Source organism: Pristiophorus japonicus, chromosome 7 (assembly GCF_044704955.1).
Source record: "Pristiophorus japonicus isolate sPriJap1 chromosome 7, sPriJap1.hap1, whole genome shotgun sequence".
NCBI lineage: Eukaryota > Metazoa > Chordata > Chondrichthyes > Pristiophoridae > Pristiophorus > Pristiophorus japonicus.
In genome coordinates, this window is record NC_091983.1 from 66,662,700 (window position 1) to 66,677,461 (window position 14,762).

General features: G+C 46.9%; 1 protein-coding gene across 1 annotated transcript in view; it reads right to left on the reverse strand.

Moving 5' to 3' along the window:
- The window catches only part of nbas (NBAS subunit of NRZ tethering complex), a 357,427-nt gene that overhangs the window by 130,825 nt on the left and 211,840 nt on the right, over positions 1 to 14,762 (reverse strand). Inside the window, exons 34-37 of the mRNA XM_070885013.1 lie at positions 12,395 to 12,552; positions 9,845 to 9,913; positions 9,005 to 9,172; positions 5,368 to 5,481 (exon numbers count right to left, since the gene is read on the reverse strand). Coding sequence (XP_070741114.1) covers positions 5,368 to 5,481; positions 9,005 to 9,172; positions 9,845 to 9,913; positions 12,395 to 12,552 — 509 coding nt within the window. The remainder of the gene's footprint in view (positions 1 to 5,367; positions 5,482 to 9,004; positions 9,173 to 9,844; positions 9,914 to 12,394; positions 12,553 to 14,762) is intronic.

Below are 14,762 nucleotides of genomic sequence, written 5' to 3' on the forward strand. Positions count from 1 at the left end.
AATGTTGAGTCAGGAGTATCAACCTATGGTTCAGGCACCAGCGAACAACCTGGATTTTGTCTCGATGCAGGAACTGAAAATGGATCCCAAGCTGTTTGTTAGTGTAGTAAACAATTATGTTGTCTACACCAAGATATACCAACTTTCCCTGCAGCAGTGTGGAAAATCTGAGAATAGAAACATAGAAAATAGTTGCAGGAGTAGGCCATTCGGCCCTTCGAGCCTACACCACCATTCAACAAGATCATGGCTGATTATTCACCTCAGTACCCCTTTCCTGCTTTCTCTCCATACCCCTCGATTCCTTTAGCCGCAAGGGCCATATCTAACTCCCTCTTGAATATATCCAATGAACCGGCATCAACAACTCTCTGCGGCAGAGAATTCCACAGGTTAACAACTCTGAATGAAGAAGTTTCTCCTCATCTCAGTCCTAAATGGCTTACCTGTTATCCTAAGATTGTGTCCCCTGGTTCTGGACTTCCCCAACATTGGGAACATTCTTCCCACATCTAACCTGTCCCGTCCCGTCAGAATCTTATACGTTTCTATGAGATCCCCTCTCATCTTTCTGAACTCGTGTATAAAAGCCCAGTTGATCCAGTCTCTCCTCATACGTCAGTCCAACCATCCCTGGAATCAGTCTGGTGAACCTTCGCTGCACTCCCTCAATAGCAAGAACGTCCTTCCTCAGATTAGGAGACCAAAACTGAACACAATATTCCAGGTGAGGCCTCACCAAGGCCCTGTACAATTGCAGTAAGACCTCCCTGCTCCTATACTCAAATCCCCTAGCTATGAAGGTCAACATGTCTTTTGCCTTATTCACCGCCTGCTGTACCTGCATGCCAACTTTCAATGACTGACGAACCATGATACCCAGGTCTCGTTGTACCTCCCCTTTTCCTAATCTGCCGCCATTCAGATAATATTCTGCCTTCGTGCTATTACCTCCAAAGTGGATAACCTCACATTTATCCACATTATATTGCATCTGCTATGCATTTGCCCACTCACCTAACCTGTCCAAATCACGCTGCAGCCTCTTAGCATCCTCCTCACAGCTCACACCACCACCCAGTTTAGTGTCATCTGCAAACTTGGAGATATTATACTTAATTCCTTCATCTAAATCATTAATGTATATTGTGAAGAGCTGGGGCTCCCACAACTGAGCCCTGCGGCACTCCACTAGTCACTGCCTCCCATTCTGAAAAGGACACGTTTATCCCGACTCTCTGCTTCCTGTCTGCGAACCAATTCTCTATCCACGCCAGTACCTTACCCACAATACAATCTGCATTGATTTTGCACACCAATCTCTTATGTGGGACCTTGTCAAAGGCCTTTTGAAAGTCCAAATACACCACATCCACTGGTTCTCCCTTGTCCACTCTACTAGTTATATCCTCAAAAAATTCCAAAAGATTTGTCAAGCATGATTTCCCCTTCATAAATCCATGCTGACTTGGATCGATCCTGTCACTGCTTTCCAAATGCGCTGCTATTTCATCCTTAATAATTGATTCCAACATTTTCCCCACTACTGATGTCAGGCTAACCGGTCCATAATTACCCGTTTTCTCTCTCCCTCCTTTTTTAAAAAGTGGTGTTACATTAGCTACCCTCCAGTCCTTAGGAACTGATTCCGAGTTGATAGACTGTTGGAAAATGATCACCAATGCATCCACTATTTCTATGGCCACTTCCTCAAGTACTCTGGGATGCAGACAATCAGGCCCCGGGGATTTAACGGCCTTCAATCCCATCAATTTTCCCAACACAATTTCCCGCCTAATAAGGATATCCTTCAGTTCCTCCTTCTCTCTAGACCCTCGGTCCCCTAGTACATCCAGAAGGTTATTTGTATCTTCCTTCGTGAAGACAGAACCAAAATATTTGCTCAATTGGTCTGCCATTTCTTTGCTCCCCATTATAAATTCATCTGAGTCCAACTGCAAGGGACCTAAATTTGTCTTCACTGATCTTTTTCTCTTCACATATCTATAGAAGCTTTTGCATTCAGTTTTTATGTTCCCGGCAAGCTTCCTCTCGTACTCTATTTTCCCCCACCTAATTAAACCCATTGTCCTCCTCTGCTGAATTCTAAATTTCTCCCAGTCCTCAGGTTTGCTACTTTTTCTGGCCAATTTATATGCCTCTTCCTTGGATCTAACACTATCCTTAACTTCCCTTGTTAGCCATGGTTGAGCCACCTTACCTGTTTTATTTTTACTCCAGACAGGGATGTACAACTGTTGAAGTTCTTCCATGTGATCTATAAATGTTTGCCATTGCCTATCCACCGTCAACCCTTTAAGTATCCTTTGCCAGTCTATTCTAGCCAATTCACGCCTCATGCCATCGAAGTTAGTTTTCCTTAAGTTCAGGACCCTAGTTTCTGAATTAACTGTGTCACTCTCAATCTTAATAAAGAATTCTACCATATTATGGTCACTTTTCCCCCAAGGGGCCTCGCACAACAAGATTGCTAATTAGTCCCTTCTCATTGCACATCACCCAGTCTAGGATGGCCAGCTCTCTAGTCAGTTCCTCAACATATTGGTCAAGAAAACCATCCCTAATACACTCCAGCAAATCCTCCGCTACCGCATTGTTGCCAGTTTGGTTAACCCAATCTTCATGTAAATTAAAGTCGCCCATGATAACTGCTGTACCTTTATTGCACACATCCCTTATTTCTTGTTTGATGCTGTCCCCAACCTCATTACTACTGTTTGGTGGTCTGTACACAACTCCCACCAGCATTTTCTGCCTTTTGGTATTCCGTAGCTCCACCCATACTGATTCCACATCATCCAAGCCAATGTCCTTTCTTACTATTGCATTAATTTCCTCTTTGACCTTCTCCTTTTCCTTTCTGTCTATCCTTCCTGAATGTTGAATACCCCTGGATGTTGAGTTCCCAGCCGTGGTCATCCTGGAGCCATGTCTCTATGATGCCAATTACATCATATCTATTAACTGCTATCTGTGCAGTTAATTCGTCCACTTTATTCCGAATACTCCTCGCATTGAGTCAGAGCCTTCAGGCTTGTCTTTTTAATACACTTTGCCCTTTAGGATTTTGCTGTAATGTGGCCCTTTTTATTTTTTGCCTTGGGTTTCTCTGCCCTCCACTTTTACTATTCTCCTTTCTATCTTTTGCCTCTGTCTCCCTTTTATTTCACTCTGCCTCCCTGCATAGGTTCCCATCCCCCTGCCATATTAGTTTAACTCCCCCCCCCCCCCCCCCCAACAGCACTAGCAAACACTCCCCCTAGGACATTGGTTCCGGTCCTGCCCAGGTGCAGACTGTCCGGTTTGTACTGGTCCCACCTACCCCAGAACCAGTTCCAATGTCCCAGGAATTTGAATCCCTCCCTTCTGCACCACTCCTCAAGCCACGCATTCATCGGAGCTATCCTGCGATTTCTACTCTGACTAGCACGTGGTACTGGTAGCAATGCTGAGATTACTACTTTTGAGGTCCTACATTTTAATTTGGCTCCAAGCTCCCTAAATTCTTCTCATCCCGTTTTTTACCTATATCGTTGGTACCTATATACACCACGACAACTGGCTGTTCCACCTCCCTTTTCAGAATGTCCTGCATCCGCTCCGAGACATCCTTGACCCTTGCACCAGGGAAGCAAAATACCATCCTGGAGTCTCGGTTGCGACTGCAGAAACGCCTATCTAGTCCCCTTACAATTGAATCCCCTATCACTATCGCTCTCCCACTCTTTTTCCTGCCCTCCTGTGCAGCAGAGCCACCCACGGTGCCATGAACTTGGCTGCTGCTGTCTTCCCCTGAAGAGTCATCCCTCCCAACAGTACCCAAAACGGTGTATATGTTTTGCAGGGGGATGACAACAGGGGACCCCTGCACTACCTTTCTTGCACTGCTCTTCCTGTTGGTCACCCATTTACTATCTGGCTGTGTACCATTTACCTGCGGTGAGACCAATTCGCTAAACCTGCTATTCACGTCATTCTCAGCATCGTGCATGCTCCAGAGTGAATCCACCCGCAGCTCCAGTGCCGCAATGCGGTTCGCACACGTAGTCGTCAGGGACACCGGAAGCGTCCCTGAGTTCCCACATAGTACAGGAGGAGCATAACACGTGTCCGAACTCTCCTGCCATAACTTAATCCTTGGATTAACTTAACTGGGCAACAACAATGTTAAAAGGTTACTTACTGATAAAGAAAGAAATCGAAAACTACTTACCAATCACTTACCCCCCTTGGCTGTGACGTCACCTTTCAATTTCTTTCTACTTTTTTTTGCCTTCTGCCCCTGCTGCAGCTGCACAAGCATGCCTCTCCGACTCACCAACTGCTGCTGGGCCTATTTATAGGCCTACCCATGCTGCCTCTCCAACTCACCAACTGCCTGCTGAACAACACCTCTAGATTCCAAATAACTGATGTGCCAGAGTGGACGTGTGCATAGTACACCTGCTCTGGACCTGGATGCTCCTACTGCGAGCGTGCCACCCGTACGGGGATACACCAATTAGCAGAGTCAGTTCAAATGTTGGCTATAGCAGAACCGTGAACTCGTCGTTATTTGCCCAGCAAATTCTAAGCCAATAAAACATTCAAGGTGATTGATCTCTTTTCTACACCGTTCTCAAACACACATGCATATACACAAGCACACACGCAAACATAGACTCACACACACATGGAAATCATAGTCCACAAAATTTCTTACAACCCGCTTTAGGTAAATAGAAAAGTAAGCCTGAATACTGAAAGTTTCAATTAAAAACGGAAGATGCGAGAAATACACAGCATGTCAATCAGCATCTGAAATGTAAAGGCATTTAATGTCCTGCTCCTACACATTCTGGGCCATTTTCAATGACCCAACTAATGCGGCACTGCAAGATAGCTTTGTGCAGCGCTTTCTTTCAGCATTTAAAACATCTTTTCCAACATCCAAAAATAGAACTCAAAGGAGAAAAAAAATATTAAAATGTGTTTTGTAATGAATTTGTAAGCTATGAAAAACATTACATACCTTCATATGAAGCTACTGTATTAAATATTTCAGAGTGCAATCAACATGATATCCTACACATAATTACAAGGAATAAATTAATAGGCTGCTCAATCTAGGTAAGAAGCCACAGACTAGATCATTCAATTAGCCTTCTATCCTCAATTGATTAGTCAGATAGTCTATTGCTACAATTTGGTTCTCAGCGACTGTTTGAGGTGAAACTTAGCCTATCTTAAAGAATAAAGAGCACGTCCCCCTACTGTTGATTGGGGTGACTGCTTCAGCTGATGAGAACGCCTTTCAAAGATTCATTTAATGCAAATCCTAAATTTCACCTGTATTGTTCAACTTACTTTGTCAATGAAGGGATCATCAATGAGGAACTCGTAGAATGGGTGACAGCCTTGATTTTCCAAATCTCCATTCAGACCAGCCACATCTTTTAATGTAGCCTGCGACCCTTGGTCCTAAAGGAAAAATATAGTTTTAAATGGTCTCAGAGTACCTAATTCCTTTCTTTTTTTTCATTCACAGGATGTGAGTGTCGCTGGTAAGACCAGCATTTATTGTCCATCATAATTGCCCTTAGCCAAGTGGCTTGGTGGACCATTTCAGAGGGCAGCTAAGAGTCAACTACATTGCTGTGGGTCTGGAGTCACAGATAGGCCAGACCAAGTAAGCACAGCAGATTTCCTTCCCTAAAGGACAGTCGTGAACCAGATGGGTTTTTACAACAATCCGGTAGCTACATGGGGGTAAAGTTTCGGCCTGAGTTGCTCCTATTTTTTTGAGCAACTAGTTTAGAATGGAGTATCTTAGAAATTGCAATTCTCGGCATTTAGTTTGCTCCAGTTCTAGTCAGTTAGAACAGTTTCATTTTGGAACAGTTTTTTTTCCAAAAAGGGGGCCTGTTTTGAAAGTTTAAGCAGTGAAAACTTACTCCAAACTAACTTAGAACGGGAGTAAGTGTAGATTTTTGTACGCTCAGAAAAAACCTTGCCTATACTTAGAAAATCAGATGTAAGGAAGAGAGATGGGGGTGGGGGGGGAACAAATAAAGAGCCATCATCAATAATAATTGATAAATCAATAAATCAATCAAAAAAATTAAAAAATTAAAAATAAATTTAAAAAAATTAATAAAAAATTCAGTTTCTACTCACTGACTGCAGCACCGGGAGCCCTCTAACAGCGTGCTGGGACGGGGTCCCCCAGTGTCTCTCTCTGTCAGTGTGTCTCTCTCTCTCTCTGTCTGTCAGTGTCCATGTGTTTCTGACAGCGAGGGGAGGGGTGGAGGGGGAGGGGGGAGAGGGAGAGCGGGGGGGGGGGGGGAAGAGAAGGGAGAGGGAGGGAAGGGGGGAGAGGAGAGGGAGGGAAGGGGGGAGAGGAGAGGGAGGGAAGGGGGGAAGAGAGGGAGGGAAGGGGGGAAGAGAGGGAGGGAAGGGGGGAAGAGAGGGAGGGAAGGGGGGAAGAGAGGGAGGGATGGGGGGAAGAGAGAGAGGGAAGGGGGGAAGAGAGAGAGGGAAGGGGGAAGAGAGGGAGGGAAGGGGGGAAGAGAGGGAGGGAAGGGGGGAAGAGAGGGAGGGAAGGGGGGAAGAGAGGGAGGGAAGGGGGGGAAGAGAGGGAGGGAAGGGGGGGAAGAGAGGGATGGAAGGGGGGGAAGAGCGGGGTGGGGGGGGGAAGAGCGGGGTGGGGGGGGGAAGAGCGGGGTGGGGGGGGGAAGAGCGGGGTGGGGGGGGGAAGAGCGGGGTGGGGGGGGAAGAGCGGGGTGGGGGGGGGAAGAGCGGGGTGGGGGGAGGGGAAGAGCGGGGTGGGGGGGGGGAAGAGCGGGGTGGGGGGGGGGAAGAGCGGGGTGGGGGGGAAGAGCGGGGTGGGGGGAAGAGCGGGGTGGGGGGAAGAGCGGGGTGGGGGGGGGGGGAAGAGCGGGGTGGGGGGGGGGAAGAGCGGGGTGGGGGGGGGGGAAGAGCGGGGTGGGGGGGGGGGAAGAGCGGGGTGGGGGGGGGGAAGAGCGGGGTGGGGGGGGGGGAAGAGTGGGGTGGGGGGGGGGAAGAGCGGGGTGGGGGGGGAAGAACGGGGTGGGGGGGGAAGAGCGGGGTGGGGGGGAAGAGCGGGGTGGGGGGGAAGAGCGGGGTGGGGGGGGAAGAGCGGGGTGGGGGGGGAAGAGCGGGGTGGGGGGGGAAGAGCGGGGTGGGGGGGGAAGAGCGGGGTGGGGGGGGAAGAGCGGGGTGGGGGGGGAAGAGCGGGGTGGGGGGGGAAGAGCGGGGTGGGGGGGGAAGAGCGGGGTGGGGGGGGAAGAGCGGGGTGGGGGGGGAAGAGCGGGGTGGGGGGGGAAGAGCGGGGTGGGGGGGGAAGAGCGGGGTGGGGGGGGAAGAGCGGGGTGGGGGGGGAAGAGCGGGGTGGGGGGGAAGAGCGGGGTGGGGGGGAAGAGCGGGGTGGGGGGGAAGAGCGGGGTGGGGGGGGAAGAGCGGGGTGGGGGGGGGAAGAGCGGGGTGGGGGGGGGAAGAGCGGGGTGGGGGGGGGAAGAGCGGGGTGGGGGGGAAGAGCGGGGTGGGGGGGGAAGAGCGGGGTGGGGGGGGAAGAGCGGGGTGGGGGGGGAAGAGCGGGGTGGGGGGGGGGAAGAGCGGGGTGGGGGGGGGGAAGAGCGGGGTGGGGGGGGGGAAGAGCGGGGTGGGGGGGGGAAGAGCGGGGTGGGGGGGAAGAGGAGTGGGGGGGGACGAGGAGTGGGGGGGAAGAGGAAGGGGGGGAAAGGAGGGGGGAGAGGGGAAAGGAGGGGGGAGAGGGGAAAGGAGGGGGGAGAGGGGAAAGGAGGGGGGAGAGGGGAAAGGAGGGGGGAGAGGGGAAAGGGGGGGAAGAGGAGTGGGGGGGAAGAGGAGTGGGGGGGGAAGAGGAGTGGGGGGGAAGAGGAGGGGGAGGGGAAAGGAGGGGGGGAGGGGAAAGGAGGGGGGAGGGGAAAGGAGGGGGGAGGGGAAAGGAGGGGGGAGGGGAAAGGAGGGGGGAGGGGAAAGGAGGGGGGGAGGGGAAAGGAGGGGGGAGAGAGGAGAGGGAGGGGATGGGGAAGAGGAGAGGGGGGGCAGGGGAAGAGGAGAGGGGGGGCAGGGGAAGAGGGAGGGGGGGCGGGGGAAGAGGAGGGGGGTCGGGGGAAGAGGAAGGGGGGGGCGGGGGAAGAGGAGGGGGGGGCGGGGGAAGAGGAGGGGGGGCGGGGGAAGAGGAGGGGGGGCGGGGGAAGAGGAGGGGGGGGCGGGGGAAGAGGAGGGGGGGCGGGGGAAGAGGAGGGGGGGCGGGGGAAGAGGAGGGGGGGCGGGGGAAGAGGAGGGGGGGCGGGGGAAGAGGAGGGGGGGCGGGGGAAGAGGAGGGGGGGCGGGGGAAGAGGAGGGGGGGCGGGGGAAGAGGAGGGGGGAGAGGGGAAAGGGGGGAAGAGGAGTGGGGGGGAAGAGGAGTGGGGGGGGAAGAGGAGTTGGGGGGGAAGAGGAGTGGGGGGGGAAGAGGAGTGGGGGGGAAGAGGAGGGAGTGCAGTCCGATCTTCGCCGCCCCAGTGAGCCCATTCGGCCAGGACTAGGGCCGGCGTGCTTCGGGCCCCTCCCACGCAGCCTCAGGCACTTGGAGCTACTGCACATGCGCGCGCACACTGTAGCGTGCATGTGCAGAGGTCCCGGCACTCCGCCCCCCACAGCTTGTGCTGCGCTGCGCCAAGGGCTTGGATCAACCTGAGGGAGTGGAGAATACCGAGGTAAGTTTTCGGCGTGGTTTTGAGCGCTGAAATCAGGCGTGGCTCGCGGAGCTGCGCCATTCTCGGCGCGGTTTGAAACTTGACCCCAAGGTTACCAGCTTTTTATTCCAGATTTTATTTATTAATTGAATTTAAATTCTCCAGCTGCCGTGGTGGGATTTGAACTCACGCCCCCGGATCAGTCACCCAGGCCTCTGGATTACTAGTCCACTAACATAACCACTATGCTGCTGTTCCCTTTAGCCAACATTAAAAAGGCTTACATGTAAAGGTCGCAGATAACTGAGAGACTTCTTCCACCACTGTGCATCACTGACAGCATGCAGCACTGCCTTTGTTGTTATGGATGTATTACTGAGAACCTCCATAGTCTTAGCAGTTGTTCGTTGTAATAGATCAGTCGATGAACTAGTTGCAAGTTTTGTTTCACTCTAAACGTTCAAATCAAAGTAGAGAAAGATTAATGATTTTAAAAGCCTCATAATGAAGCTACTGTATTCAGAAAAGATGAACTATTCCATTGGATATTTTTTAAGCTGTATTGGCATTATAATGGAGAGATTCAAACCATTATTCACTGTCAGTATATTGGCAACAGTGCAAGATGGCAAAAACATGTACAACTTCCTCCAATCCTTCGAATGGTCATCAAACAAAAGTCCAAAATACTCATCTCGTCTTGCTTTATCTGTCCTGGACTAGGTGCTTTGTTTTGCACAACACTTCCTCGATCTTATTCTTTCTTTCTCGTTACCAGAATATGAATTTAATTTTTTTTTAAATCAGCAAAAATAGTGACATGACCACAACACATCATCTTGTCTCAATTAATCCTAAAAGCTGAAATATATTTCGCTGTTCGATAGATTTAAGATGTGGGTAACTGTCATATCTGCAGACTTAATGTTAAAACATTTCAGGCCACTTGCATGATCGCTCATTGAAAATCTAATTATTCAAAAAAGAAACAAAAATGTTGCAGTTCATTATTCACATCTCTCTTAAAGGTTATGAGACAATAATAGTGCATGAGATGGGAAGGTGAAATTCTATTTCAGAAAGGTGATGAGAGCCAAGCTGTTTTAAGTCATGCCAATTCTGACCTGCTGAGCATTCATCGACTCGTTGCTCTCTGCTGGTTGAATCTGATAATTCACAGCTTGATACAAAATCTGCAATAAAATGAGCAAAATAAAAAGCAGTGATTTAGCACCATGCATTTTTTTTTTATCATAGATTGCTTCCAACAAACTACTAACTAAAAATAGAGAGGGGTACAAGGAGCTTTTTCAGCATAAAATGTATTAATCTTTTATGAATGTTGAGAAACCACTCTTATTCTAATGAAAACTTTCTACAGAGAGATGAGTCACAGAAAAATATCACATAGCACGAGTAAGTTACCTCCCAAAAGCTTGATAAATGGAGCAAACAATTAGCACAACTTGAAAGTGCTACACTTAACATTAATTCAAATATGTTGATTCAAAGCTTAATCCAAAATAAGGTGCTGCATTATTTGATTCTTTAGGTTGTGAGCATGAATTTAAAACCAACTTCATATCTTGGAAAAAGGATATAGGATATAAAGGATTTACTGCCAAAATAAGAGTGAGGCTAATGGCACTCACCATTATTTATGTACAAATTGCACAGCAACTTCAGCCAAAGGTAGATATGTGGTTAAATGTGAAAATCCAGACGTTGCTGTCCAAGATGCGCCACTCTGCCGTTAGTTTCCTGAAAATGGCACTTCTCTGTCCGACTCAACATTCAAATACATTGAACACTGTGAAGTTCCTTAACCGCATGACAGATACAAACTAAAACCACCACAGAAAGTTCAGGCCTATCCATTTTAGTCTAAGTACCTTTATTAACAGCGTGATAATTACGACCAAGCAATCTCTCTGGCATTGAAAATTAACTTTTTTAAGTGTGGAATCTCATTACTTCAGTTTTTAAATTGTTGGGAGTTTAAATTTTTTTTAAAGTAATTTTTTTGCTTTTTTTTTCTGTCCCTTTTTTCTCTTGAATCTGGTTGGTTAAAGAGATACACGGTTGCTTGCCTTAGTCAGCAAACATTTATACATGTGTGAACCATTTGCAATGCTGTGACAAAAATACTTCTTACGAAAATTGTTTTATTGTTTATTGGCCCTGACATCCCAACCTCCCCGGGTCCGTATGGAATGTGAACAGACCCAGGAAGGCATCAGAAAAGCTGTTTTTCGGTGCGCAATGCACATGCGCTGAAAACTAGCTTTTCCGATTTATCAAGTTTTTGGCTTGACAGATGGCCGCATCTCGGGGAGAAGGACATGCCCATGGCAGAGATTGGGCTATTTGCCCATCTCTTGCCCTGTGAATGTCCTTAAAACTCTTGCCCCTGGTAAAAGCAGGCACATAGCATACTTTTACCAGTATAAGTTTAAAAACATATGAAAATCATATAAAACTAACATTTTAAAATACATTTATTTAAAAACCCTGCCCACTCAGATAATTTTATTTTAAACCATAATTAAAACTTTTTTTTTAAATCAGCAAATTTTTTTTTTTCAAAAATATTTCTATCAACTTTAATTTCTATAATGTATTTATGTGAGGTGTTTTATTAATGTTTTATTTTGGGTATGGTTGGGTGTGTTTCTCATTCATAGTAATAGGAGTTTCAGACTTACGAAACTCCTATTACTATGAATACGAAAATACTTAACTGTGATTGGGTGTCCAGGCCCACGTGACTTCTACGGATGTCCCAACGTGAACGTGCTCCGTTACGCAAGAGGTGGAGGCCTCGAGTCCGGAATCTCTGGCGAGCGTTCGACCAAAAGGTAAGTGCGCATCTTTTCTCCTATTTTTAGTCGAATGCCCGCAGGAAGAAACCACCAGGATTTCAGGGCCGATGTAATTTTATTATCTGAATTAGCATGCAAGTTATTTAATTTAGAGGTGATTAGTTTTTGTGTACTATTTTGAAATTAAATATCATTAAAAAAACATGAATTATTGGTAGAGTGCATGAACACATTTTACATTTCATTTGAGCTCAAAAATTCAACATATCCCCAACAGCAACACATAGTAGTTATTGTTAATGACCCTCAATTACATGTGATTAAGCACTAGATAAATTCTTTGATTTTTGCCAGCTATACTTTCTCTTTCTTAATCAGTTTTGATTTCACATTAGAAACTGATGTGACTTGAAAATAGTGTGGTTTAATTGAAAGAGTGAGCCAAAAGACCATAAAGTACAAATAAGTCAAACAAATAATAAATGAGATCAATGGGTGCGGTTTGGGGAGAGGAGTGAGGGCAGGGAGAGGGAGGGAAGGAAAGGGAAAGCAGTTGAGCACTTACGATAACAGCTTAGAATAACCTAAGCCATAATCAACAGCAGCCATGTTATTAAACATCACGGTGGACTAAATCTGCCTCAGTCTACAATCAAGCTTTGAAATCTATCGTCCCTGCATCAACAAAGTAGAGCCTTTAATTTTTTAAAGGCTACATGAAGGTTTTTTATTTCACATTAGAATAGCAAACATTTTACAGAACAGGACTAGTGAAAAAAGTGTTTAAATTCAAGAGGTAACATCCTTTGAAGTTCCTTGACTGTCATTAGTACAAAGCCCATTCACTCATACCTGCGTCTGAAGTGAGCTGTTGACAGCCAGAAGAGACTGGATAACATTGGGAGGGCAGTAAGTGCGAGCAAAGGCCATTAATTCCTGTCGAGTGGTCAGGTCATGATAGCCGTCTGACTGTCCCAGTTTGCTGCACACCTGCCAACCAGCACTGTAACCTTTGGAAGAAAAATAAACATCCATCTGTTAATTCTATTAATTAAAGATAGGTCATCACCTGTTTTCGCATTGCATAATTCTAACTTTAGCTCATTACAGGATAGAAATGCAAAAATGATGCGATAGAAAGTGCAGTCGGAGATATACCTTCGGAGTACACCTCTGACTCACAAAACAATTACGAAACCAACTCGTGGTGGTAAAGTTGCAAAAACTTATAGTCTCAGGAATGCATATCTGTGAATCATCATAGGAATCAAGGGTATCGGTTTCCTCAGCACTGGAAGTCTCGGGCAAAGATGCAGCATTCTCACAACCTACACACAAACAGATGTCGGTGCAAGGTTGAGAAGACAAGAGCACCTTCCTTGTGCACACTGGGTTTTTTTGTAAGAACAATGAGCAAGCTTCATTACACTTGCTGGTGCTGGAGGAAGTGTCATCCTGTCTTGACAAGTACATCATCTTCAAGTTTCCACTCATGGTCCTTTGGCAGTGAATCTTTATTTGTCGGCAAGCACTTCTCGACATAACTTCCGGACGTGAACATTTGACATCTGGCCTGGTTCACATCTCTGCATCCACTCTGCCCGTACAGTTCGCAAGTGTATGTCTCTAGTTTTTCCACAAAGGGATTGTGAAACAGCAAACGAGGTCCCTAACTTCTCAAATGTCAAACAGTGCTCTTTGCAGGCAATCAGGAGTGTCGCTGATTTCACTTTCCCCATTCCATACAGAGCACTCACTGAATCACATTCTGAAAAACAGTGAAACCCTATGAGAAGCAGCACATACATCTTTCCCAAAGTGATCAAAGATACGATGACAATCTATTGTACGCATGTTGTTTCCTCTTCCTGTGCGAAAGTACAGCTTGGCATCAGTGTCCTTGCAGAACACCAAGCACAGTACAAAGACATCAGGACTGCTTATGGTGACATGCTCACTGGAACTGGCAGGAAATGTGCTGTGAAGCAGTAGTCATGTGTCGGCTTCTTCTTGCTTGGAGAACAGTGCTGGGATTGGTACCAACCCCAGATCGGTTTTGCTCTCATTCTGACGTAATAGCATGACACTCATTTCCATGTCCAACAGTTTTACATCATCAATAATCTTCTTTGCAGACTTGCAACATCTTTCAGAGGAACTGGAGAAGATTTTCCTTGTTGTCACTGCCAGACAGAAATGTTCTCCACTACTTTGGAATTTTCTGGTCAGAAGATTCTGGTGATTTGCGTTCCTCCAGCTGATCGCTGTCCCCTTTCACCACTTTTGATGTTGTTGGTCTTGTATCTGTCTGGAACAAAGTGGATTACTCTGGACTTATCCATCTTTGCTTCTTTCACAAGAACTTTCAGTACTTGGTCAGCAAACTGTTCAAACGTTGATTGTGGTTTCATGACTTGAATCAATGCCATAGAATCCCACATCCATACTGAACCACTTGGAATCCCATCAATGGTAGAGCGTGGGTTGATTGACCCCTCGAGAAAGTCTAAGAGTTTGGCTTTGTTTGTCTTGCTTCTGTCGATCTTGAATTTATCAGTGAAATGCATGTAGCACTGTCGATGCTATCCCCAATCGATTGTGGAATTGTTGCGAGTCTTTCTGGTGCAATGACCAGCTCTAGATCTAAACTTTCGATTGCATTCTCTGCAATTTCAGCTTCTCTAGTTCCAGTAAATTTCCATGGATAAACACTTGTGAAAATTTTTATCCAGCTAGAGTCTGAAAAAGAAATTATGTTGTCTTTGGCTCCCACAACTACGTGCATGGATCACGCCACTGTTTCAGTGCATGCAGTCACTGACTCTAATCGATCAAGTACAGAAATTGTGATTGGCTGGTTTCGCGGTACTGGCAAATTCAGTAGTTGTGATTGGTCATTTAAGTAACTCGCAATTATGTCATCACTCTGGGTTTTGACAAGTTTCTGCCTATTTTCTAATGAAAATTTCTGCAAAATGCTCACCTTTTTGAAGATGGGAACATTGATGTTTGTGATGAGTAGACTCCAAACTAATATTGATGTTAATATGAAGTACTTCCGCAGAGGGGACAACGGAAAAGCATTTTTTTGCGATTCGGCCATTCATGACTGGATGTGGCAGGGCTGCAGAGCTTTGATCTGACAGCTTGGTTGAGAGATCACTTAACTCGGTCTATAGTATGCTGCTTCTGTTGCTTAGCATGCATGTATCCCGAAACA